Consider the following 27,834-nt stretch of genomic DNA (forward strand, 5'->3'; position numbering starts at 1 on the left):
GCGTCACGTGACGCGGCCGGCAGCGCACTGCCCCCAGGCGGGCCTCCTGTTGCGCCCGCCGGGCGGGTTCCATCACGTAACGCGCGGGCGCCGCCCCGCTCTTCCCTCGCGGAGCGAGGGGAGGGCGGGCGTCGAAAAGGAAAGGGAAGGGAAAAGGGGCGGGAGAAGAAGAAGGAGGGGCGGCGCCCAAGTCACGTGACCCGGGACAGCCCGGAAAGCTCCGAGGAGGAGCCTGGCGCCGCCATTTTCCTGCAGCTGCCTGTCCCTCTTGCCCAGCCCGGCTCCAGCTGACCAGGGAAGGGGTGGGCTGAGCTGAGGCGGGGGCAGGGGAGTGCCCGACACTGTGCCTGACCCCGCGGGTGACACGAGCCGGTTCTTTCCGGGCTAGGTGGCAGCGCGCGGCCCTCAGCCCCGCCCCAGGCCGGCAGGCGGAGAAGGAGCCGGTGGGGGTAGGGGGTGCGGTGGGGGGTGGGGGTCCTCCGGCGCTTGGGGGTCCCAGTCCCCGCCGGCTGCCGAGCGGGAAGGGTGGCGGAGGAGCCGCAGAGATGTCCGGCCAGAGCTTGACGGACCGAATCACCGCCGCCCAGCACAGTGTCACCGGCTCCGCCGTATCCAAGACAGTATGCAAGGCCACGACCCACGAGATCATGGGGCCCAAGAAAAAGCACCTGGACTGTGAGTGAAGCCGACCGCGGCCCATGTCCCCGCGACTGGCGTTCTTCTCTTCTCTTTTCTTACCCCCGTCAGCCGTCTTTTCCTTCCCTTGCGTTTTGTCTGGCACGTCGGGTCCTGTGCTGGTCCGAGGTGTGTTTTCGCTTCCATCACACCTGCCTTCACGGCTTCCGTTCCCTGTCTAAAAATCCCTGATAAGCCACTCCCCCCCACCCCCATCCCGGGTTCCTAGGGGACCCTCGCTTCCAACCCGGTGCGCCACGATAGCTGACCAACACCCGACCAACTTGCCTCTCCACCTAGCTTCTTACCTCCCTGCCGCCTGTGTCTACTGCAGCCTTCTGCTCTTTCATCCCCCCCGTCCCGTGCTGCCTAGTCGCCCTCTCCTGAGCGTCTCTCCGCTTGCTCCCGGTCTCACCGCCCCATTGTTTCCCCATTAGCCTTGGAGTTCCGTAAACGCCCGGTTCCGTGGACCTACATCCCTATTTCTCTGCAATCCTGAAGGCTACCTCCGTTGAAGTGATTTCCACTTCCTTTGCTCCACTAGGTTCTTCTGTCCCTTTCCTTCTCGGGTTTCTCTTCCAGCTTTCCTCTCCCGTTTTGGTTACGTTTCTTTGCTTCTGTAGCTTCAGTTAGGTTCCTTCGTCTCATTTTATATTAGATATATCATACTCAATACCCGACTTTTATCCCAAATTACTTTCTTCGTGAGAGTGAAAATAAAGGGATTCCGTTTGGTGTAGGGAACGCTCTGTGGGAAGTTGGGGTTTTTAATTGCCTTTGGTGGAATTTAATCATTCTATTTTCATGCTTCTTGGATAAGTTGTGAATGTCAGGCCCCCATCCTCCGTGTTTCTCTAATGGGGATTTGGAAAAGGATTGGGTGATACTGGTATCATTTCCTGGAGCTGTTAACCCTGGCGATTTGAATTTAGAAGGTTGAGTGTAAAGTGTACATTATTGGAGTAAAACATAGATTAATAACTAAAACTACAATTTACATACATGTCTTTAAAAATGCTAAAAAGGTGATTGATAATACTTGAGTTTCAATTTACTTTTAATTTATTCTGGTTATGTGGGGAGACTAGCTTCTCTTATACGGCATAATATTACTCCATTCACTAACTTACACACAATTACCAGAGCTAACTCCTCCCAACTTTTTACAAACCTGGAAGTCACGTATAATACCTCATTTTTCTTTCCTTTACCTCGAGGTACAGATAGCTCAGTGGATTACTCAAGCTTTGACTCAATGGAGTGACCGAAAACTTTTCAGGAAAATACACGGAAATAGGCACAGTAATAAGTTCCTTTTTAAAATGGTAACTGGACACATTAGCCTGACTGGCTTTTATTCTACATGAAAGTTACTTTGCTTTACTGTTTGAAGCAAGAGTGAGCATGTCCTGAAAGGGAATTCACTGACAGGAGTCCTGTTTGGATTTCTCATTTGGACTTTGGCCGTAAGGTCTGCAATTTTTAAAAAGAAATGTACAAAATGTGAATTCTTCCAAGATACTTTGCTCATGAAGCGCTATTAGAACAAGTTATTTCTACAGACCCATTATTCATTGTGACTTGTTCCTTCACTGTGGAAAAGTAAAAGAAAAAAAAATACTGCTTGGTTCTTTAATGTGCTGATTGAGCAGGCTGCTTTTTAACATCAGTCCTTGCCTGTTTAGAAAATGCAGAATATATTTAAATGGTGACACTTATAAATGGAAAGTTGTTTAAAATGTATAGTGGACCCTTACGCGATTTTTTTGATTATCTGATATTTGGAGTGGACAGTTTTGCTGTTTACTTCCCTTCAAGTGACTAATTGGCTTGCTGTCCCAGTCTTAATGGTTTGTCCTAACATTGTGTTAATTCTTGTTAATTGTTTTTTATTTTTCTTTTTGGTGATGGGTAGGTGAAGAAACTACTTGTTACTGTATGAACTATTTTTCTCTTTCCTCTCTTCAAAATGATAAATTATAACAAAAAGATGTATAGCTTTGCCTATTTCAAATGTAGGAGTAGTTATTTTAACATGTTACCAAGAAGGGCAGAAAATAGGCTAAATGGGGTTAGGAGGGTGATACTTGTTTGTGGTTTTATTAGTGCTGTTCTTTTTCTCTTGTGGTAGCTACTGCAGATGCTAACTGGGATTAGGTTTGGAGGATAAACTCTCATTTGTAGTTCTCTACTACTGCTGTGTTTATAATAAGCTCCCACTTTAGAACTTGAATATATGTGGTATTGTGTGATTTTTTTTTTTTTTTTAATCCACATAAATAAGGAGCCACTTATTTATACTTATACTCTAGTATACTCTAGAACTTATACTCTAGTTCTGTTCTGCGGGCTTTTGAAATACTATTTTCCCTATATTGTTTTAAATGCGCTTGTAGCCAGTTTTCAGCAATGACATAGATTTATATTAAGTAAAGTTTGGCCAGTGAATGGTTTTTCTAAACACCTTCCTTCTCCACACACTTTAACATGTTTCCAGAATATTAAAAAGGCTTTCACAGACATTTCTGTGGCTTGACACCATGAACTTCAGGCTTTAATGTAGAGATAATTTTTCCTCTTCTAGGAATTTTTCTTTCTAGTGAGTGCTTAGTTCTGTTGCACCTTTTAATATCTTGAATGACTATTGCCTACTTAGTCCAACTCAGTGAAAGCAATTTCATCTTTTAAATATTAGTATTTAACAAAAATATGCTTAGGACTGTTTTTTTCCTATAGGCCTTTAGACTGTGGAGGTGGTTTCTGTGTACTTCTCCAGGGTCTTTCCATATTAGGAAGTAATTATTATAATCTACGAATTACAGCTTAATTCATACTACATTATATACTTGTTTAAGAAAGATCTTTTGCTTTGCTTATAGGTGGCTGTAGATAATGGTATTAACTAGGGTCCTTAGTGTGAAGAGTTGTCCAGCTTGAAATAATATGTAAAAATAAACATGATTTGCATTTAGTTTCCGGCCTCTAATGGTCATAATCAAGGCACAAGAATAGCAAACCTTAAATTGGAAGGTGTTCCAATTTGCCAGGCACTTATTAACCATTATCTAATTTAATCCTCTTTCATGGCTATGGGAGAGGCAAGCCACATGCTTAGAAAGTAGTTTCTACCTCCATTAAAACATCCATAATGATTGAAGTGTAAATAAAACACAATATTTAAATTTATAAATTCTTAATTTAAAAAACATTCTTATCTAACTTCACAACCGTTGGCCTTTGTTTTTTGATGTGAATACTTAATTTTCTTTTTTCTATACTTGTTTAATTTATTGTCTTTGGGCATTTACATTGCAACATGTTGCATTGAAACATAATATTTATGTTAATGGCTATAATGGCTTCACTTTTTCATCCATATTTTTTCCCAGTTAAAATTTCCAGGGACACTTCATTCCAACTATCATCTGCCTTAGATTCTTTTTGTTTGTTTGTTTTATTTATTTTGAGAGAGAAGGGGAGGGGCAGAGAGAGAGAGAGAAGGAAAGAGAGAATCCCATGCAGGCTCCATGCTGTCAGCACAGAGCCCAACATGGCGCTTGATCCCACAAACTGAACTGTGAGATCATGACCTGAGCCGAAACCAAGAGTCAGACGCTTAACCCACCAAGCCACCCAGGCATCTCTGCCTTACATTCTTGACAACAAATTGAGGTCTTGTTCTTATTAAGCATCCATTATAAGCATATCTCTATAGTAGATATAGTGTGGGTATTTGTGTGTTGTGGGCTGGATCCATATCCTGCCTAAATTTAGTTGTGGAAACAATTTTAAGAGGAAGAATTTGTGAATGTATTGAATATGTAGAAGGTGGAATTTGTATTTGGATTAGTGGTTTGTATAACTATTGAAAATGTATGTAAAATATCAAAAAGTACCTGAAATAATTACCTTTTTAAGCAAATGTATTGATTTTCAGTGTCTTGATTAATGGCATGGATTGGGTGCTTAGTTTGCATATTGTTAAGAAGGTACCTGGTAACTGGGATCTGATTTACAAGAAGATGCATGTGAGGAAGATACTAAGTGGGTAATCTGCCCCACGATGTGTCTTGTTTAGAAATAAAGTAACTGAGGATGGATCTTGTTTTAAAGAGGTAGTTATTTTGTAGTTGACCTATGGGCTTACTATTCTTTCCCTTAAGAACTAATCATATGATTTATATTTTCACTTTTCATTATTTGACCTATTCTGTTCCTTACTATTTAGTCTTTAATACTTCTGAAAAAAGAAAATGGTAATGGAGTCAAATATGTCACATGGCCTGAGATTATGTAGTAGAACTACACAGATGTAATTTTCCCTCCTTGTTACACGTAGTTATGTTTCTAAATTGTATATGTTTTAAAAGGGAAACTCAGAAGAGAATTTGGTATATAACCATTTTGCTAGCTGCCTTATGCATAATTAGCAAATTTATTCTCAAATACCTTTGAAAAGTAATTAGGCTGCACTAGTGGACTTGTTATTTTTAAAAATACCTAATATTAGACTCTAGGCATGTATTTTTTATCCTTATAACAAGGTTTTTTATGTTTACTGTGTTTTTTTTTTTATCAATTTGAATAGTTTTTAAAGGTGTTTTTGAGTTTAATTTAGAGCGGCAGGTGAGAAGTAAAACTTGGTAAGAGGTGACTAGGCTTTCTTTTTCCTCATTTGATTTGTGAAGATTTATATGAAATATTTAATTAGCTATTTTAAAAGTACATTAATAGTTAAAGTAATCTATTTTAATTAATTACTAGAATTGCTTTAATTTAAATAAAATTATTTTGACCCTGTGATTTAGAATATTTAATGTAAAAGTTTACCATGATGCATAGACAAGTATTTTCTTTATATCCAAAATGCTTGTGTTCGTGATTTCCCTTTTAGAAATCAAAGAAGTAAGAAAAATAAACTTAAAGGCTTCTTGGCAAGAGGCTAGAGTCTTACCAAGAAGAAATAGGGTTAGATTTTCAAAGTACATACAGCCTTAGTATTTGCTCTTCCTGTTCTTTTAGTGGCTGAAGTGGCATTTCCGTTACTTTGTGTTCTGTCTCAGTATGTTCCCCGTTAAACTGCTTTATACATTTCTCTAGAGAATTGCAATTTTTGGGTTTGACCTTTTAGAATTTTGTATGTTCATTGTGTGTATGGCTCTTTTAATGGAGAAACGTTTCCGGGTAGTCAGATTTTACTAACGATACTCCTTTATAAGGGAATGCTGATGAACCTAGACCTTAGTATTAAAATTTATGTCCAGACTAGTAATTTGCCAGGTTATCAGAAGTATAGTATTAAGAATTTTTCAAGTTATACTAGAATGTAGTGGCAGTACAGCAAATCATATTCTGTATGCATTGATTCAATTTATATTTAATACTTATTTGTCTTTATTTTGTGCTGGGCACTCACTGCACTAAACACTTTACGTTTATTAACTTTATTCCTTTTAACAACTTTGTGAGAGAGGTTTTATTATTATCCCCATTTTACTGAAGAAGAAACGAAGGCACTGAGAAGTTCAGTAATTTGCTCAAGGTCACAGCCAGGAAGAGGAAAACTGGGATTTGCACCCAGGTAGTCTAGCATCAGGTTTGTGTTTTCATGTCAGTGTGACTTTTTACATAATGCTTTACTGTTCCAGGGAATGAATAAACAATATTCATTTATTCATGGCAGTGGCTCTTAAAGTGTATTCCGGGCACTTCTGGGAGTTTCCAAGACCCTTTCAGCTTATTTGTGAGGTCAAAACTATGTTCATATATTAGGACATTATTTGTCTTTTTAATTTTTGTACTTTCATGAGTGTACAATAGAGTTTTCCAGGGTCTATGTGATGCATGATAGTGCAGCAGATTGAATGTAGTAGCAGATACGACAGTCCAACAACTTTCTATTAAACCAGATAGTAAAAAGTTTTGCAAAAAGGTAAAACAATACCAATGTTGTAAATTTTGGTTTTGGAAAATATAGCTATTTTTCATGAAAGCTGTTAGCATTGGATGAGATTTATTATTTTAAAAAGAATATTTTAAAAATTCTTAATTTTAATTCTTAATACAGTAAATATCAATTGAGAAAACCCACATAGACAAAATCTCATTGAGGTCTGTCCTCAGTTTTTAAGATTGTAAAGGTCCTGAGATTAGAAAATGTAACCCTAAAGAAGAAGGTATATTAGAGGGGAAAAAAGGCTACTCAGAAAGTAGATATATGAGGTCCTTTAAACTCTGAATAATTTGGTAGGTAACAGTGACCCATCATTTGGAGGACTTTGAGAAGAGACGTGGCATAATCCTTTAGGTCATACTGTTAAGTAGATTGGAAGGAAAGTGAAATGTGACTTGGAAAGGAGACTGCTGGGGGCAAAAAGAATCTAACAGTAATAATACCTAATTCTTTTCCTGAAAGGCCTTAATAAAGTTCATCATTAATTGGGACTCCTGGTCCATTTTTTCCTCATTGTTTTTTACATCTAAGCTATCCCTTTCAGCCAAGCACTTTATTATTATTTTTTTTAATTTTTTTGATGTTTGTTTATTTTTGAGAGAGTGTGTGCAAGCAGGAGAGGGACAGAGAGAGAGCAGGAGCCACAGAATCCGAAGCAGGCTCCAGGCTCTGAGCTGTCAGCACAGAGCCCGACGACAGGCTTGAACCCACAGACTCTGAGATCATGACCTGAGCTGACGTTGGACACTTATCCGACTGAGCCACCTATGCGCCCCTCAGCCAAGCACGTTAGTCACCAATTATGCCAAAAGTTCTAACTCCCAAACTATTAGCAGTTATTCTTTGGACATACCATTCTTTGGACGTAAAACATCTTCTTTGTCAAAACAGATACCTTCTTCCTTTTAAATCTTCTCAAAACTAACTTGCTTTCCTTAACACTCACAGTTAAAGTAGCCTCTTTACTAAAGACGTTATTGAATAATACCTTGTTAAACTGTGGTTAGTATCATGCTTTTATATATATTTTGGGTTCACATGTGTTTGTGGAACAGGAATTATACTTTTCTGTATTGTTTTAGATCTCTTCTCAAAGTACCTAATCAGTGACCCTGTGGGTGCTCAGTAAATTTCAGATGATTACACATAATCTGCCTTCCCAGCTCAGACTATTCCATGAACAACTTAGGGACACAGTCACTATAGAGATCTATTCCAGTAAACATTTAATAATTTTATGGTGATTTTCTTAGTTGCAATGAATGGTAATTAGCCGGTTTCAAAATTAAATGTAGAAGTCATTTGGTAGCATCAATAAAAAAACATAACAAAATTGCTCTCTGTTTCATGGAACCTATGAGGCATTAAGAGGGTTAGTTTTGTTAAAATAGTGGGTGATGTTTTTAAAATATTTTCATAGCCAAAAAAATTGGAGTTTGCAGTTGCTCAGTTTGAAAACTATACTGAGGCATATTTTTGAGGATATGTTCTTGAAAGTAGAAATTAATTTTAAGAATTAAACAGGGAACCAGAAATAAATGTGAAATGTTTGTCAATAGAGTTGTTTCCTTACACAATTCCAGGAGGTGCTGATCACATTGTAGTCTCTGTGCAGGGAGTCACCAGAGTACTAACTGTATGGCAAGCTTATTTTAGATGTAAGGAAGGATAAAGTACACTTAATGTCAAAATGCAAAGGAAAAGAAATGACTGTTTTAGAATGAAGCTTTATGAGATATAAGGCAAGCATTGGAGAGTAGTAGTGATGGTCATGATAGTAGGACCACTGAATCTAGGCCATAAGTTGATTCTAGGAACTAATGGGGATTACTGAAAGTTTTCTCTGAACATTTGGAATTCCAGCAGTAATTTTCAAAATGGTACTGATATTTGTAGTCATAAACTTACTACCTGAAAGCATTCTAGGGGCTCTAATTTTACTCTAGGGACACTTCTTCCAAGTAGTGGTTGAAGCAGCATTGCTTTAGAAATGTTTTCTCTCACTAAAGATTGCAGGTATACTTTAGAAGTGATTTCATATTTTTACTTAGTGTACATGTGTCTACTGATTATATACCTCTTCATGTGACTATAAGCTCTTTATAAGAGGTGTGTGTGTGTGCGATATTAGAAATGTTACATGCTGTGATATAGCCAGTTGTCTTGTGGATGCTTAATACGAATGTACCATATTTTAAATACATCTAATGTTTGAAAATCTTCAAATTCAAGTATATACCAAAAACTAAGTAGAAGGATGGTTTTCCCCCCATCACACCGCTCACACAGGATTGGCAGGATTTTTGATGTACTTGAAACACTTTGCAGAAATTTGATTCATGCAGGGTATGGAATAATTAGGAATATTATTTAATCCAAATCTAACGTGAAAAAGGAGATTATGAGGCAAGGTGAGTTCTTCAATTTTGAAATTGAGAGGTAATTCACACAACATAAAATTCACCATTTTAAAGTATACAATTCAGTGTGTTTTTTGTATATTTACAATGTTGTGTGTAACCATCACCACTGTCTAATTCCAGAATGTTTTCTGTCACCCCCAAAAGAAGTCATATATCTGTTAGCATATCACTTTCAGTTTCCCCTCCTTCATTCTCTGGCAATCATTAAGCTACTTTCTGTCTATGGATTTTCCTATTCTGGACATTTCATGTAAATGGAATCACACATAACGTGGCCTTTTGTGTCTGACATCTTTTACTTAGCTTAATGTTTTCATGGTTTATTTATGTTGTAGCATATAAGAGTGCTTCATTCTATCCATAACTTAATAATATTCCCTTGTGCCACAAAATGCGGCATATCCATTGATGGACATTTGGGTCAGTTCCCTCTTGAAACCCACTAAGAAGAATACTGCTATGAACATACTTTGTACAGGAATGTTCATAGTAGTTCTCTCGGGTATATCCCTAGGAGAAGAATTGCTGGTCATGTGGTACTTTTTTTAACTTTTTGAGACACGACTAGTCTTCTCCACGGCTGCTGCACCATTTTACATTCCCAGCAGCAATGTATGAATGGTATCTTGTGATTTGGTTTACATTTCTCTAATGATGATGATGTCGAACATCTTTCATGTGCTTATTGACCTTTGTATGTCTTTGAAAAAAATGTCCATTCAGATCCTTTGCCCATTTTTAAATTTGATCCTTAATATATTTCAGTACTAGATGAGTTCTTTACATTTTCCTGATGCTTGATCCTCATATGATTTGCAAATATTTTTTTCCCCATCCTATGGCTTGTCTTTCCGCTGTTCTTGATAGTGTCCTTTGATGTGATGCAGAAATATTTTTAATTTTGAAGTTGCAATTTTTTTCTTTGATTGTGCTTTTGATATAATAGCTAAGAAACCATTGGCTAATCCAGAGTTATTCAGATTTATGCCTAACCTACTACTTAAGAGCTTTATAGTTTTTAGCTCACTCTTTTAGGTTTGATCAGATTTTAATTTTTGTATGTAGTGTGAGGTGGCAAGGTGGTAGTAAGGAAAATTAAGGGTATTTTTTTCCCTTCTTCTGAAGTTGTCATGGGATATAACTCTACTGTGCTCCTGTATAATATAAATATAGAGATTTGTGAGGGAGAAAAAAGATCTCCTTGATGGCAGTTTCTAGTACTGAGTTACATAGTTTGTTGACTGATAAATAGAAATATTTGAACCAAACATCCTTTCAACTGGATGGACTGCTTACTCTAATCCAATGCACATTTTTTTTTTTTTTTTTTTTTAGGGTCCCAGTGTAGTCTTTTATTTTTTTTAAAGTTTATTTATTTTGAGGGGGTGGGCAGAGAGAAAAGGAGAGAGAATCCCAGGCAGGCTCTGCACTGTCAGCGCAAAGCCCCATGTGGGGCTGGAACTCATGAATTGTGAGTTCGTGAGCTGAGCAGAGATCAAGAGTCTGACACTTAACTGACTGAGCTATCCAGGCACCCCCAATGTAGTCTTTTAAATGTGTGAAGAGATAATACTTAGTTGTCTGAGTATCGATAGGTGGTTACTTTTGTCCACACAGAGTAGTGTGTATATTGCCATAGTATCTTGTACTTCTCCATAAACACTATGTAGTGGAGTACTTTAAAAGGAACACGAGATCTAATGGTGAAAATGTGTAAACAAATAATTGTAATACATTGAGATAATTGCACTATGTAGTAATTCTTTATAGCTTCTATAATTATAATTTCTTAAATGAAGAGCCCTTGTGTAGTCTTTATTGTGTTACAAACAGCATGTAACAAATATGCAGTAAAAAGATGCCGAGTGAATAAAGAAGGAATGAAATTGTCATTAAGGGTTTCTGATGTGTATTCAAACAGCATTTTTTTTTTTTTTTTAATAAAGAGGATAGTTGCTGTAGAAGTTGTCTTTGAGTAGTGGTTGTTGCAACTTCTTCCATTTCTGTGATCAAGTAAATTATTGGTTGAAAATGTGAGAAATTATGGAAGTTGGGAAATAAGTTTCCAGAATTAGATGTAAAATTAGAGCAGTTTAACAAAGTATTATTCACTTCAGGACCTACCTATTATTGGTATATTTAACTTCAAACAGATGGGTTTAAACTTGTCATATCTTGGGTTTACTACTTCTGCTTTCCTTTTCTTCCTATCATCATCATCATCATCATCATCATCATCATCATTATTTCCTTTTCTTTGGTTGTTAAAAGTAAATTCCAAGGCAGTCCTTTATTTTACAGTCTGTGTTATCCATGATAATCCGCATCTTATAGCAGAATGCTGTAAGGCCTTGTTTGCGAAATAAGCATTGTGTGCTTTGTTATAAAACATTGGCAAAACATTTAAAGTGCAAATAAAGATACCCAGAAATGAAGCATATGACTTTAGTAGGCTATATTGAATGAGTCAAACATTGACCTTGATTGGTTTCTTCCTACTACCCACTTCCGTTATGCCCTTTCTCTGCTGGTTTTAGGACTCTGGTGAATTGCCTGTGAAAATCCAAATTAGTTTTCTTTTGAAAGTGACATGTAGGTAAATCTTAATTTATTTGTGAACTTAATGATTCAAGAGTTAATCATTTTGTGTGACTTTTTTTCTGGGAGAAGATCTGAGAACAAAAAATTGTAAGAGCAAATATATATAATTTTTTAAAAATTTTGTGTTATTGGATTAAAATTCCTTAGGGAACCATTAAAATCTTTTGCTTGCTGTAAGAGCAAGAATATGGGGCAAAAGTCCTGAGATGGAGTTCTGTTTAACATGTAGCAAGCAGTACCAACAGAAACCCTAGTCTGAAGCAGTAAGTGGGGTACTGAGGGAAAGTGATCAAGATCTAGAAAAGAATGTAAAGATGACACTTGATCATCCTTACTTTAAAAGGAACACGAGATCTAATGGTGAAAATGTGTAAACAAATAATTGTAATACATTGAGATAATTGCATAATACTTTTTACATAAAGCTTCAAAGTAGGGGCTGGAGTAATTAATTTTGAAGGTTAGTGACAGCTTCATAGAGGAGCCTAAGGGGTTTAAGGACGAATAGTGATTTGCCAGATGGACAAAGTTTTGTCTAAATAATTTAGCATGTGCAGTGACAATAGAGGTGAGAAAGAGCATTATGATGTGTTTGGGGAAATTTTTGAGTAGTTCTTTGTGGTGGAATGTGAAGTGTTCATAAGAGTAAGAGGGAGATGAGGCTGGAGAGGGAACCATTAAAGGTCTTATTGGGGCAGGAGTTACTTTGATAGATCTGGTCTTCTGTAGCCCTTTTCTCCAAATCCTCCTTTTAGAGTTCCCTTTCTTCCTGCTTATTAGCTGCTCTCCTAGCTTTAGATGCCAGTGCTATGGAACTGGGGAAGTGTTCTTCCCTTTTCCTAGGTAATTTGTGGTAGGGTTATTGAAAGGGATAGGGAAGGAAGGAATGTACAATCCTGTTGCCATTTGTGCAGGGGGTTAGATGACTTTGGCATATGAAATTGGACTTCTGAATATTGCTATACGTGGTGGTTTGGGTTGCTAAATAAAATCAGGTACACCAATCTTCATGGCTTTTGAATTTTTTTGAGTTCCAAATTATGAATGAACTTAAACACAATCATCATATGATGATGACCACTATGAATAGAAAAGGTTTGATAAACCAGTTAGTCACAAGATTCTTGGAGGCATGTTTGATTTATGTGATTTAATTGCTAACATCTGTTTATCTGCAAATGATATATTAATTATCAGTCATTCATAGGTTTTCTGAAGCTGGATCTGTACCAAACAAGACTTTATTAGCTAGTTTTGTAGAAATTAATATGCTCATTAGCAATTGCATCGTGAGTGTCTACTGTGTATCTGAGTTACTGTGTTTGAGATTATTGAGAAATCCAAAAGTGAAATTGCTGATCACATCCTCAGTCTAGTAGGGAAGGTGATATATACAGATAGCTGTATTAACAGGTAATGTGAGATAAAATTCATATCAATGTTGTTGAAAATCATAGGAGACAAAGATACTGCTTTTGATAAGGGAGAGAACTGGACCCTAAATGAGAAGTAGTCAGGAACAGTAGGTATTTGAGGTGGGGAAAACAACATGAGCAAACATTTGAAGGTAGGAAGGCTGGAAGTGTGTTTGGGGAACAAAGGAGTCTGTTTAACTAATTGTAGAGGGTGAATGGGGTGCTGTGGAGCCAGAAAAGAGATTGGTTTGGGAGTAAGGAGAAATACAGTTGGAGCATTTGAGGCTAGATTGTGGAGTATGGTTTTTAATTATAAAACCTTTAGATATATCTCACCTCCAGGTAGCTTCTGGTTACTGTAGAGCTGATTTTCAAAATTGTATTATATCTTTATTTTCTGTCACTAGTGCTAAAATACAGAAGACAAGGAGTTTGGCTGATCTTGAAGTTGGAAATGGGATTTTGCTGCTTTATGCTTTTTATGTTACCTTAATTATTACAGACTGCATTAATAGTGGCAGTATCTAAGGTTTCTGGATTTCTGAGTCCATAGATTGCTCAAGAATTAATGAAAAAGTCTTCCAAACAGAAATGATATATACCTAATTTTGATCTGGACATAGAGATTTTATAAAAGTTTAAGGTGACTTTTCAGTCTTTGGTGTTTCACAAAATCTGATCAAATCAATTTAATTAGGGCATAACTTGCATTATAGGCATAATAGCTAGTAAGATTTAAAGAATCCTTTCTGTCTTGCACCATAACACAATCCTTACATAAATTGAGACTCTACTAGGAAAAGGAAATAGAGAATAAATTTTACCATTAAAATTCAGTGAACAACCTTGAATGGAAGTCAGGCGATTTGAAGAACTTCTTAGCTCACAGAGGACTTTTAGGGAATGGGATATTGTTAGGAGAAAATCTTTCTTTGAGAAATATAATTTCATAAATACATAAGATTACATTTGGAAACAGCACTTCCTTTGCTTCTTAAATTATTAATGTGCTTCAAAAGGAATAATCCCTGAACCGAAATATGGGAGGAGGTGGGGGGGGTCTGCCCCAGCTCCATTTGACCTTAGGGAAATCCCTTACTTACTTTTCTTATTTTCTAAATTGTCTCCCTGCTCAGCTGTTCTGTGATGTTATATATTTGTGTCCCTCTAGCTTTTGGGTTCTTGGCTTAGTGCTTTGAAAACTAAGACTATGGACAGTTTCTATATGAGCTTTTGCTTCAATCTCCATTGGAGTGCCCCGCCTACCATCATATCATCATTATTTGAAAAACAGTTTGAACTTGTATATCTTACTGTCATTGGGATGAAGGGGCAGCACTGTTTTTTTGTGACTTCGTTTTAGGAGGAAATTGCCAACAAAAATGAGAATTTTCTTCTAGTGTTCTTTAAAATGGGAATAATATAAAGGATACTTGATAATAAGAGACTGCCTACTAGCCTTTCAATCTATGTCTCGTGCTTGCTTTTCCACATTTTTTCACTTCAGTCAGTCAGGTTGACTACAGGATGTTTAACTCTTTTTCAGATTTGCCCCTTTGGGCAAGCATGCTTGGGTTGGATGTCCTGGTTTGGTGAAGGATGACTGGACACTTCTATTTCCCACTACACCCTGCCAAATGAGGCATGCTTGGGTAGCATTTGTAATCAAATTGTTCCCCTGTCCTTCTGTAGAGGCCCGTTTTTTCGTTTTCTTTCTTAACTCTGTGCATGTTTATCTCCTGAAAACAGGGACTCAGCTTTATTTATCCTGGTATCCCTAGTACCCAGAATGTAATGCCTAGTGTAATTGTGTAATAATACCTTAGTAAATGTTAAATAAATCTTTCATGGAGATAATGGACTTAGTGTCCTGAGCTAATGTACTATTTAGTTAACAGTTTTTTGTTTTTTAAATGTGAAATACTTCTTGGATAGAATTCATCTTTATATTGAAAATATCCAGATATGTTTGGTCTTGGTCTTGAGCTAGTTGGATCATTTGATCAGGTCATAGTGTTTGTTCCAGGATTATGAATTGATACCTAAAAAAGGTTAGGGTGGTGATGCCTTAACTATTGCCGTAGACCGAATGATCTACGCTGGGTAATTATCTTGCATTTGGTGGCTGTTGATCATAATAGGAGATCAGTTATGGGTATATAATGGAGCATCACTAATCCATCACCATGTGCTCTTACATATAGTAACACCATCTTAAAATTATTTGGTTACATGATGAGTTTGTGAATTATTTCTCAAACTGTATTTTTATTCCTTAACTTTAGAACCATTGGATTCTTCTAAGCATTATTGTTTCAAAGATTCTTAATTTATTTGCTTGTTGAAAGGACTTTGTTTCTGACGTATATGTATACTGTATACATATTGTGGATGAGGGTTGGCTATGTCTACTTATTAATACTAAAATTCTAGAATAGGCCAACGTTGCATTGGTTTTTCTGACTAGCTGCTTCCTCATTTTTGGTCTCAACCTTTTCACTTCCATTACTTGTATATGTAGTTAGTTTTGAGTTGACTTTCAAATACAGTGTGGTGCTTTCTCTTTGGCCATTTTTTTTTTTTTTTAACCTTTTGTGACTTGAAATTAAATAAGCAATTTACTGGTGTAGTTTAGAATAATCTTTAATTGTATTCAATTCATAATTATATCTAGGAAACTTGTTTTAATAGTTGCTGATACCTTTTCTAACTGCCAAGTTTGTCTGCAGATAGCATCTTTGGAAAGACGGGCAGGATTTTGGAAAGTTGTAGCATTTATATTAGGTGAGTAGCAAACAAAACCAATTTCACTAATTTCAGTTATTAGCTTTATTTCAGGGGAGCTGTCATGGGGGAATTGGTCTGGTTTCAATTTTATAAGGCCAATGTGAAGATTTGTTGGTAAATACAAAATTGAGTATATTGCTCTGCAATTTTTTTTTTTAACTGCATATTCATGAGGGTTATAAGATAGCTGCATTTAATCTTTTGGTATGAAACTGGAGGAAAGATCTGGTGTGTTCTTTATATGATCACTTTGTCTTGTATTTTCAGATGTGGAAGATGTAACCACATCATCCTTAGGCCAATTTATACTTTGAGAAGTAAAACCAGCTGTTAAATGATGGGAAATTATGGTTTAGCGTGCAGTATTCCCCCCTTTTTCTTTTCTCAACATCAGCTTTTGTAACTTTATTTCACAACTACTTACTTGTGTATTAGTTACCAGGTTTGGAATTTGTGTTAGGTATCCAGTACAAACTTTTAGACTTGGTACAGTATGAACACTTACCTATTTTTGTTCATATTCTTGGAAAATATTGCTTTGAATTGGTGACCTAGAGTGGACCAAGGCATTATTTTTAGGTAATTTCTCTAGCACATCCCAGAATCATCCCACAACACACCTGAGTGGCAATAAAGATCAATCATAGACACTGAATTAAAAATTAGTTACAGAGTTGTAACTGACAGCTAAGTTAGAAAGCTATTTAGAGAGCAGCTCAGAGGCTGAGACATTCCTTGATAAACTGCTGGAAGGTGCTGTGCAGGGCGAAAAGCATTTCTTCTTAACAGGAGATGGAAACCTTTTAAGCTGCTTCCTATTTGGGGGCTTGTAGACTTAACCTAGAATTGCTTTTTTCTTTGAGCTTCTTCATCAGAGTTATGTTTTCTTAACTTAGTGACTAACCTGTAGCTTTTTTTTTTTTTTTTTTTTTTATTTAAACATAGTTTTTCTCTTTTGCTATTTCTTAGAATTGGTAATGATTACATCTCTGGGCCAGAGGACTGGAAAACTGCTTTATGTGTTCTTCATGTTAAACCATGTTAGGCCTCCTCACCTGAAATCTGGTGAATTGACTTTGTTTTATAACATTCTCAGCTTTTTAAAGGTTGTTTGTAAATTAAAGCTTACAGTTTCTGAGGCACTTGGAGTTGGAGATGTCCCAAACTCTTGAAACCTGTTCCTTGTGAACTTGGTTTGAATGATATGATGCCTTCCTTATATCTTGTCATCTTCAGTTGACAAGAATGAAGCCAGAATGAAGATGATGACAATGAGCAGAAAATACTGTACCAAACAAGAAGTGGTTACTGTCTGTACTGGGAATTAGATTTATGAGAGATAAAAAGAGAGATGTATGAATTTTAGAAGATAAGGTGATGACAAGACTACTTGGATTGAAGAGAGAGAATTGAGAGAAAATATGTGTGTATCTTTATCCCTCTAGTGGAAAGATTACTGTTTTAAAGAATCTAGTTCCAACACAGCCACTGTATTGTGTTACTTAGATAGGCAAGTATTTAAATCTTTACCATGGAGATAACAGAGCATCCCTTGCATCATCACAAGGCTATTGTAATAGAAAACTAAGGACATGAAGAAACTTTGTAAAGCATAGAGAGATCTGCATGTGTAAAGATTTTGCCATGTATGCATGTAACTATGGTTACATTTTCCAGTTGAGGAAGTTTAGTTTTATAAACCTTCTAAAGAAGGTTGTGCAGAAGTCATTGATTTGGAAGTGGTTTCACAATACTGTATTGGAAAAATGATGAGGGAAAACTCATCAGTAAAATATGATACTAAGTAAAACTAACAATACTTGTAATATTTAAAGCTTATTAAATACTCTAAATATGTTCCTATACTTTTGTGAAAGGCAATTTTATTCCTATTAATACAGAGAAGTTGAAAGTGAGTGGCTAATTAACTTGCCTGAAGTCATAATGATAATGATCTGGAATTTGATTCTACATCCTTTGCTCATTCTGATGTCACTTCATCCTGTTACAGTATAGTCCTAGCACATGGAAATGGATGGCACCATGTAAAGAAATGGGAGAGCCTAGAACAGAGCTTTAGAGATAGTGAGATGAGCACCTTCATCATCACTGTTTGAAGCAGAGATTGGAAATGAATAGTACTTAGGATAGATTATCAAATGAATGTAAGTCAGAAAAGAGCTCTAATAGGAAGAAATGAACTTTAAAAGAATAGAAAGAACTAAAAATAGACACCCCTTTTTTCCATCTGTCAATCTGATTCATTCTGGAAGGTATCCAATATAGCAGTGAAACAAAAAGGTAGTTAATGTTCTCCAATATTTGTCAAGTTTAGAAAGAGATCATACTTGAAAAGCAGTGGTATTCAAAGTGGTAGCCTTTTAGTTGGGTAGAAGAAGGCTTATTTGAGGGTCTTTTGTCATCATAGCAAAAGGAAAATTGGTGAAAGGTTGATATTATAGGAAAGGGAGAAAGGTGGTTAAATTTTTCTTTGCTACTTTAGACCATTTAAGATTTATATTGCCTTTTCATAACCAAGAGAAAGATAAATTATCTCAGAAATTTAAGGGACTATTTAGATGTCTGTCTACAGATGGAATATAGATTTTGAAAATATATGTGATATTGTCTATCTACCTAAATATAGATAGCTACTTGTATGAAAGAGACTGAGACTATTCTTAGCCTTTTATTATTAGTATTGTTATCATTGGTACATAGGAGCAGAAGAACTAAATAAAAAACCACTGTGTTATGTACAATATATGTTGTGTTAAATTTTTTGTTTCTAAATTTTCTAGCAGCAGAAGTCTGTTTATGGGAATGTGTTGTATTGAGAAATACTTAAAGCCTATATTTAGGGGAAATAAATCCATAATTAACTGTGCAGTGTGCAGAATAAGTTGTGATCTTGTCAACTTATTTTTTAATGTTTATTTTTGAGAGAGAGCACGCACACACACACTTGCGAGCGTGTGGGGGAGGGGCAGAGAGAGGGAGAGAGAGAGAGAGAGAGAGAGAGAGAGGGAGAGAATCCCAAGCAGGCTCCATGCTGTCAGTGGAGGCATTCTCTCTCTCTGTCTCTCTCTCTGCCCCTCCCCCACTCTCATTGGTGTGCTTTCTCTGTCTCTCTAAATGAACAAAGTTTAAAAAAAAAAAAATTCTTTTTAGATCACCAAACACTTTATGGCTGAACTTGGACTTTTACATTTATTTATTTTTGAGAGAGACAGAGACAGAGTGTGAGCGGGGGAGGGGCAGAGAGCAAGAGAGAGGGAGACACATGAATCTGAAGCAGGCTCCAGGCTCTGAGCTGTCAGCACAGAGCCCAACACAGGGCTCAAAACCACAAACCGTGAGATCATGACCTGAGCCAAAGTCAGATGCTCAACTGACTGAGCCACCCAGGTGCCCCCGAACTTGAACTTTTAGATTCAAACTGGTAGGAGTTTTTTTTCCTTTAATCAGCATTATTGAGGCATAATTTATATGGAATTTTTATGTTAAAAAAAGTAACATCTTCAATTTTGATTTTGCTAGCTTATAAAACAAATTTTTATCTCAAAAGGTATGCCTTTTAAGAAGGGGATTTGTCAGAGGATGAATTGTTTTTTATGCTGAGAAATAGGCAAACATGGGCCATAATGGAATTTTAGAAGAACAGTTGTATAGTTACGAAACGTGTGAGGGTGGAGATATTTTTTGTTGAAACACTCCTAGTGATTATTCCTTCTTGTAGAAACTTAAAGGCTTAGGTTTAAGGCTTATTAGGAAAAATACTTCTATTTCATTTTATGGAGATTTATAATATTAGTAACTCATATTTTTCACTTACAGAGCATTATTTTGAAACTTAAAGCTGTGTAGATAGCTTATTATTTGGTGCTTAACTATTTTCTGGCTGTATATGTCATTACTGTTTACAGGGGTTTGAAAAAAGATTTTTTAGAAAAGGCCTTCATTTGTTAATGGTTTAGAAGGGTCTTTTGATACCTGCTTGCCACAAATGCAGAATTTAATGAACTGTAGTAAAAGGCTGGTGTAATTTTGACACAAGGTCACTTTGATTTAATGGTGAAGTGCGTGAATAAATAAATGAGATTCCCAGTCCCTACTTAATCTACATGAAACTGGAGGCTTTGTAGAATCAACAAGAGAAGGTTTCTGTTCAATGAGACTTTGGTTTGGCAAGGGTGGTTTGGCAAGGGTGGAGCAGACATTTGTGATACAGAATGAATAGGATACCTTCATACTTCCCCACTCTCTGGGAGATGTAATTGATCATGGTAGTCAGTTCCATAGAGGCAACTGGTGACACATGAGCATTGTTACTGTGATTTTCAAATCTGTTTATCCAAAGACTCCTGATTATCATGTATAATTAGCAACCTACCCAAACACGTGTCCTATACTCCTTAAGTGCTAAGAAATCCTTAGCCGTTTATCACCATCTGACATATATTTGTTCATTAGTTTATTGATTGTGTCTCCCCACTAGTGTATAAGCTTCCTGAGGGCAGCAACTTTGTCCACTATTGCAAATTTCTAACTCCTAAGACTATTTGGCATATGATGAATATTGTAGAATATATGGAATTTCTACTTGCTCATACTAAGGTTTGCAAGGCTATGGGAAGATGGAATATATTGTTCCATCTATTGTTCTAATTGCATCCAGGACATGAACATGTTGTGTTTTCTGGATGAGGTGCACAGTCCCAGAGAGTCTAACTGCAATTTATTATTCACTATGACTAGGCATAATTTAAATTGTTTAGAAAAGCCATGAAAATCTTTGGGCTTACTACCTAACTTACTTACTTTTAAGACATAGGCTGGGCTGTTATAGTATAACCTAGGTATGACTTTTTGCCCGTTATTCTCCACCCCTCCCCCCCACAACCAGTATTATGAATGGAGAAATAGACTTTTGTTTCACGTATAAATCTATAAATATTTATACCATCATGTCACACATTGTGGAAGACACAGGAAAACAAAATATTCCTGAATTTATTTTAACAGAGTAAAGGATGAATATTGATTGCTTAAAACAAAAAAGGGACACTCAGATTATAGTTGAGATGATACTCTTTTTTCATGCATCAAATATTTTCGGATATAGAGGTGAAATTTTCTAGTATCTCCAATTCCCCAGACAACCTTAGACTGGTTTTCAGAGAAGAAATTTGAGAATGCTTTGCATAGAGGTTTTTGCTCAAGTTAGGAGATAATTTTCTCAGGGTGAAACAAATAGAACCAGAGATTGATGTTAGGAAAATGCCCATGGGTTGAGGGTGAGAGGACAAAACAAATAGAATCGAAGCTTGTTTGTGTTTTAAGAAGGCTGGAGAAGGACAGTATAGCACTTCAGAAAGAAAATACAAATACCCTAGGAGTACATGGTGGTAGTGTATTAATTCCTTAGCTACATGTAGACTTTTATTAGGTCACTTATAACTAGGGTGACATATAATTTATATTCCAAACTGGGTCACTTTTGAGAGTGAAAGGATGTGCTATTTGAATGGGACACTGAGACAATAGGTGTAAAACAGAACTGTTTCAGGAAAACCAGGACACTTGATCACCTCCTACTAATAACATACTTTTCTCCATACTTAGTCCCAGTTCCTTGGACCACAGATAATTTTTTTTCCTACATAGTACTCTGATCTGCATTTGAGGAACTTGTCAAGCTTTGATTCCTTTTTCTTGGTCTTGTTGGAATGAAGGAATTCTTTTCATTTTTTCCTGCTCCCCTGGACTGGACTGTTCTTCTGGTTTACAGCCTTGATGGCGGTAAGTGCAGTACTCGCAATGAGTTGTTACTTGACCTTTTATTTTGCTTAGGAAATCATTTTTTGTGTTTCTGATCCAGTATTAGATTATTTTTAAGAATCCTGGTTATATCTTCTTAAGTGGGCTGATGAAGTATTAAGTTCTTAAAATGTAATGCAGAAAGACAGAATTTGTAATTTTTGTATTTACTCTTAAATTACTTGATACTTACATGTTTCCTTTCCTGCAGGTAGGATGATGATTCTGAAACTTCAGATCTTCAAAGAAGGGAAGGAAAACACCTTTGTTTATATTGTGGAAGTGGTGTTTTTATATGTTGGATCACTGTAATGCTTTCATTTTGTTTTCCTATAAATAAATATTTTTTATTCTTATATCAAGCCACGTGTTTTATTCTGTTAGGTAACTTTATCATCTTACATTTTTCTGGTAAATTAAAAATTAACAGAAGTAATAGTTGCCTTTGGGGGTAGTACTTACTCTCATATGATTTTCCTCACCCCTAAGATCCTTATTTGGAATCTGGGATGGGACTAGGTTGTCAAGGTTTGGAAATCACCACTTTGGAGCACTAGAATGGAATCCTAAACAGTCTCAAAATTGAGATAAACCTGAACCCACCTGTGTTCTTCCTAGAGTCTTACTGTTTCTCTGTACAGTCTGCCATCTAGTGGTAGGAATGCAGAATACACCAGAACACCCAGGAGCAGCTGTAGGTTTTCAGATTTTTTTTTTTAATATTAAGAATGCTTATATAGGAGCTAAAACATTTTGATAATGGGGGAAAAAAGAATGACCTTTTTTGCTGGAAAATATAAATCATTGGTAGTGAATTCTGAGAGTATTCAAAGAGTATGTGTTTTTCTATAGAGCATTTTTATGACTTAAACTTTCTTCAGCTCTCATAAGATTTATGTATTTATAAAAGATTTGTGGGTGAAGAGGCAAATGCATAAATAAAGATAGATGATTTTAAGAGACATAGGTTGGACTGATTTGAAAAAGACACTTGTATATTGATTACAATTTTAGAGCTGTTACGTAATGATTCCATTAACTAAAACACTTTATTTTGCACTTTTAAAATTAAAGTATAGACAGTTCAGCAAACTTGGCTTGTTTTCACTATCACTTAAGAGGCTAAGTTTCAGCCAGATACTAATGTAGAGTATCTTAGGGTTGACTTTGTTTACCTAGCTTCATCTGAATTCTTAGGTATTCCCTCCTTAGTTGTATTTCTTTCCTGCAGATATAGAGGAGGTCAGTCTTTTGTTTTTTGTTGTTTTTTAAAGTGTTCTGAAAACACAACACTTGACATTTATGTGATATATCCCACATATGCTGCAGACTTAGAAATACTTTCTAAATATGTCAAATTTTTTATTCCTCTATTTACAAAAATTGATTTTTTTGGGTGGCTTCCATAAGCACCTGAAATTAGCACTGATAGAGGTCTTTTAGAGTTAATGCATCTTTAAAAAGACTTTGTTTAAAATAAATAGGGATAGCCAGATAATGAATTTGTAATGGCATGGTTATAGTAATTTTTCTGTTGAATAGTTTTAAGGGAAGAAAAACCTCGTTTTACATGGTGATTAAAAAAATCAGTTAAAAGGAAAGAAACACCATGGAATAAACAGGTTAAATATAACATGTACTATCACCAAATTGTAGAGTTATCTTTATTTTTCTTAGTTTTCATATTTGTGAATCTTTTGTTAATTTTGCAGAGAACACAGTGACAGAAATAGCATATCTAGCTGTGCTCACAGATTGGTTTTTCCTGCAGCTGCTGTATGTTTTTGTTTTGGTTTGGTTTTTAGTAAAGTGGGCCTTTGCCTTCCTTACTTGGTGGGTTTTGGAGATAACTTAAGGGCCTTCTACCATGGTGAGAGCTTGAACTTTTGTTCCATATTGGCCTACTTAATGGAACAGTGGCTACCAGATTTCAGCTGTCTTGCCATGCAACTCTTGTGCGTGTATCACCTCTTCCTCACATGCTTGAGGAAATAAATGAACACATGTGGCTGTCCTTTCTGCCATTGATCATGGTATGCCCCAGAGGGTCTGGAATGTCCTTGTGCATTGATTTAGCTCCTTTAGCTTCATATTACTTGTTATCGAAGCCATTTGGATATCTTTATTTACTTTTAATACTCTGAAACGCACCCTTCCCTCCTCTTTTCAAATTAAGTCCTTGTTACTTGTACTAAACATTCTGTAGTACGTGAGTCTTTCCCCAGTTTTCACCTTCACATCCAATTAGTAAGTTGGTACAGGATTGGTATTTGATGTGTGACATGAGAGGTGCTTACTGAGATTTGTAAAATTAAATAATAGTGATATAGTTCTTTACATATTGATTTTGATTACTGTTCATATATAACTTAGTTGCTGAATAAGTTTGAAAGTGTTCAGTTGTTTTTGCATCAACCTATTTAGGCATATCAGTATATATCAGAAAATATTATATGCTTACAATTTTAAAAATGAAATCTTACTGTGTATTGTTCTTTAACATGGCTTTGATTTAATGAACTATCAGCATTTTTCCCTTGTCAGCTTTTTTTGCCCTGTGTTTGTTGGCCTCATAGTATTTCATTGTCAGACCACTGTCATGTAATGAACTATTTCCTCCATTATTGAACATGTCCTCTTACATTGTAACTTAGTTCCTTTAACTTCATAGCACTTTTATCAAAGCCATTCGGACATCTTTATTCCTTATTAATACTTTGAAATGCACCCTTCTATCCTCTTTTCAAATTAACTCAATCTTTGCTACTTGTACTGAATTCTATAGTATGTAAGTCTTTCCCCAGTTTTTTATCTTCACATCAAATTAATAAGTTGGTTAGATTTTTTTTTTAAGGCATAAGTTAATCTATGAAGACCCTATTTCTGAATTAGTTCTAATGGGAATTATGCAAAAGTGTAGCATTGTGTTTCACACAGAGTACCCGCAAACTATAAAGATAAAATGGTAAGTTACATCTTAATTTGTTACCCTTACACAAAAAATTGAGTGGAATAAGGTATAAAACCATGCATTCCAATTCTCACACTTTTGATGCTTATGACAAGGGCAGATGTGCCTCTGTGTATAATTCTTTGGGCTTAAGTCTGATTTCAACTAGCATGTTTTAGAAATACTTTCAAGTTTTTGCTAAATGAGAATAATGTTGCTGGTATTTTTAAAAAGCACAAGTTCAGAAATTTGTCTGCTACTGTTTCTTGGCTATTTTTGTTACTGTTTCTTGGTGAATATTTGTTCCTACCTATTTGTACTCCTACCCAGGAAAGATGTCGAAGATCTGATCAGTGAAGCAACATTTGATGATTTACTGAATTTGCCTTCCAGATTCAGTGTATCTCCAATTTTCCAGATGACTGAAGAAATTGGTCATGTTATTGAAATTGATTCTGAAGGCAGTTGCAAAAAGTATCATAAGCCCACAGCGAACATCCTATTCAACAGTAAAAAGCTCAAAGTCTTTCCTCTAAAATCAAGAAAGAACAAGACAAGAATGTCCACTCTTTGCCACTTCTATTCAACATAGTACTGGAAATCCTACCCAGAGCAGCTAGGCAGGAAAAAGAAATTAAAGGCAATCCATGTTGGAAAGGAAAAAGTTAAACTGTCACTCTTTGCAGATGACATGATATTATATAGAAAACCCTCAAGACTTCATCAAAAAAACTGTTAGAACTAATAAACAAATTCAGTAAAGTGTTCGGATAAAAAATACACAAAATTTTGTTGCATTTCTGTGTACTAATAATGAATTAGGGAAATAAAACAATCCATTTACAATTGAATCAAAAAAGAAGAAAAATACCTAGGAATAAACTTAAAGGAAGTGAAAGGCCTGTATTGAAAACTACAGGGCTTAATGAAAGGAATTGAGGAAAACACATATGTGAAGATACTCTGCGTTCATGGATTGGAAGAATTAATATTGTTAAAATATCCCTAGTACCCACAGCAATCTACAGATTCAGTGCAATTCCTATCAAAATTCCAATGCCATTTTTTCAAAGAAATAGGATAATTCTTAAATTTGTATGAAACTACACAAAAACAACCACCACACACAAATAGCCAAAGCAGTCTTGAGAAAGAAGAACAAAGCTGCAGGCATCACACACCCTCCCTGATTTTAAACTATATTACAAAGCTATAGTAATTAAAGCAGTATGGTATTGGGGTGCTTGGGTGGCTCTAACAGTTAAGGGTCTAACTCTTGATTTCAGCTCAGGTCATGATCTCACAGTTTGTGGGATCGAGCCCTGCATTGGGCTCTATGCTGACAGTGCAGAGCCTGCTTGGGATTCTCTCTCTCCCTCTCTCTGCCCCTTCCCCACTCTCTTTCTCTCAAAATAAATAAACATTTAAAAAATAAAAATGTTTGAAACAGTTAAAACAGTGTGGTATTGTCATAAAAGTAGGCATATAGATCAATGGAACAGAATAGAGAGCCTACAAATAAATGCATGCATATATGATCAATTAACTTATGACAAAGGAGCCAAGAATATACATTAGGGAAAGAATAGTTTCTTCATCAAATGGTGCTGGGAAACCTGGACTGCTACATGCAAAAGAAAGAAACTTGACCACTGTCTTAACCATACACAAATTAAATAAAAAGTGGATTAAAGACCTGAATGTAAGACCTGGAATCACAAAACTCCTAGAAGAAAAGAGGTGGTAAACTCCCTGACATAGGTTTTGGTGATGACTTTTTGAATCTGACACACAAAGCAGAAGCAACAAAAGCAAAAATAGGTGGGACTGCATAATACTAAAAAAGCTTTTGCACCACAAAGGAAACGGTCAACAAAACCAAAAGGCAATGTACTGAATGGGAGAAAATATTTGCAAGTCATATCTGATAAGGGGCTAACAGGTAAATAACACATACAAGTCAAAACCAAAAACCAAACAATTCAATTAAAAAGTGGCTGAGGATCTGAATAGACATTTTTTTCAAAGAAAACATACAGATAGCCAACAGGAATGTAAAGAGATGCTAAACATCATTAATCATCAGGGAAATACAAATCAAAACCACAGTGAGTTATCACCTCACTCCTGGGAAAGGGGCCTTTATCAAAAAGACAAATACCAAGTGTTGGCAAGGATGTAGAGAAGAGGGAGTTCTTGTGCACAGTTAGTGAGACTGTAAATTGGTGTACCTACTGTGGAAAACATGGAGGTTCATCAAATTGAAAATAGAACTATATGATCCAGCATTTCCATTTTGGTGTATTTATCTGAAGAAAATGGAAACATTAACTTGAAAAGATACATGTACCTTCATGTTCATTGCAGTATTATGTATGATAGCCAAGATATGGAAACATCCTAAGTGTCCATCGATGGATGAATGTATAAGGAGATTGTGGTATATGCACAGTGGAATATTATTCAGCCATGAAAAGAATGATATCTTGCCATTTGCAGCATCATGGATGGACCTCCAAGGCATTATGCTAAGTGAAATAAGTCAGACAGAAAGACACATACCATGTTCTCTCTCTTATTTGAGGAATCTAAAAAAAGTTCGTAGATACAGGAAACAGATTGGTGGTTGCAAGAGGTGGGGAATGAGGGTGGGAGAAATGGGTGAAGGGGGGTTAACAGTAGGAAAATGTAATTGATATAAAACACATAGAAATTTTGAATTGTTTAAACTACAGATGTTTATTAATGTATGTGACATAGGTATATTATATGTTATATAGTAGTACTTAATTACCAGTATTTGTTGAGCATTTCCTTTGTAGTTCCAGTAGCATTAACTAATCCTCAAAATTTACGAGGTAGATACACATACACACCAAAAAAACCAGTAGGTTTCAGAGTGATCATTTTGAAAGAGATAGTAGCATTTGGCTGAGTGATTATGATACATTGTAGGTTTTTTTGTTTGTTTTTTACTATTATTTTTGGCCAAGTTTATTTATTAAAAAAATCTACTTGGGTATCAGCATAGTTTTGATATAGCCTAGTGAATGCCTGTACAGTTGGGAACTTGAGACCCTATACATTCTGCTGATGGTGTTTGCCTGAGTTGTGAAAGTGAACTCTAAGTGGCTTAAGTTTCTAAAGTTAGTGAACTTTGCCTTGGGAGATGTGTATAGGCTAGTGGCCTGCACTAGGAATATGGCTGTA

General features: G+C 36.1%; 1 protein-coding gene and 1 long non-coding RNA gene across 12 annotated transcripts in view; both read left to right on the forward strand.

The window, feature by feature from the left end:
- Positions 1 to 141: 141 nt before the first annotated feature.
- PICALM (phosphatidylinositol binding clathrin assembly protein) overlaps positions 142 to 27,834 on the forward strand; it is a 100,638-nt gene continuing 72,945 nt past the window's right edge. For all 11 annotated transcript variants that reach the window (XM_007078983.3, XM_007078987.3, XM_007078985.3 and 8 more), the window contains exon 1: positions 142 to 675. In XM_007078983.3, coding sequence (XP_007079045.1) covers positions 546 to 675 — 130 coding nt within the window. In that variant the 5' untranslated portion in view covers positions 142 to 545. The remainder of the gene's footprint in view (positions 676 to 27,834) is intronic.
- Positions 21,566 to 24,687, forward strand: LOC102951179. Its single transcript, XR_444591.3, has 2 exons — positions 21,566 to 21,656; positions 21,886 to 24,687. It is a non-coding gene; the product is annotated as an uncharacterized LOC102951179 (long non-coding RNA).

The sequence above is a fragment of the Panthera tigris genome, chromosome D1 (assembly GCF_018350195.1).
Source record: "Panthera tigris isolate Pti1 chromosome D1, P.tigris_Pti1_mat1.1, whole genome shotgun sequence".
NCBI classification, from domain to species: domain Eukaryota; kingdom Metazoa; phylum Chordata; class Mammalia; order Carnivora; family Felidae; genus Panthera; species Panthera tigris.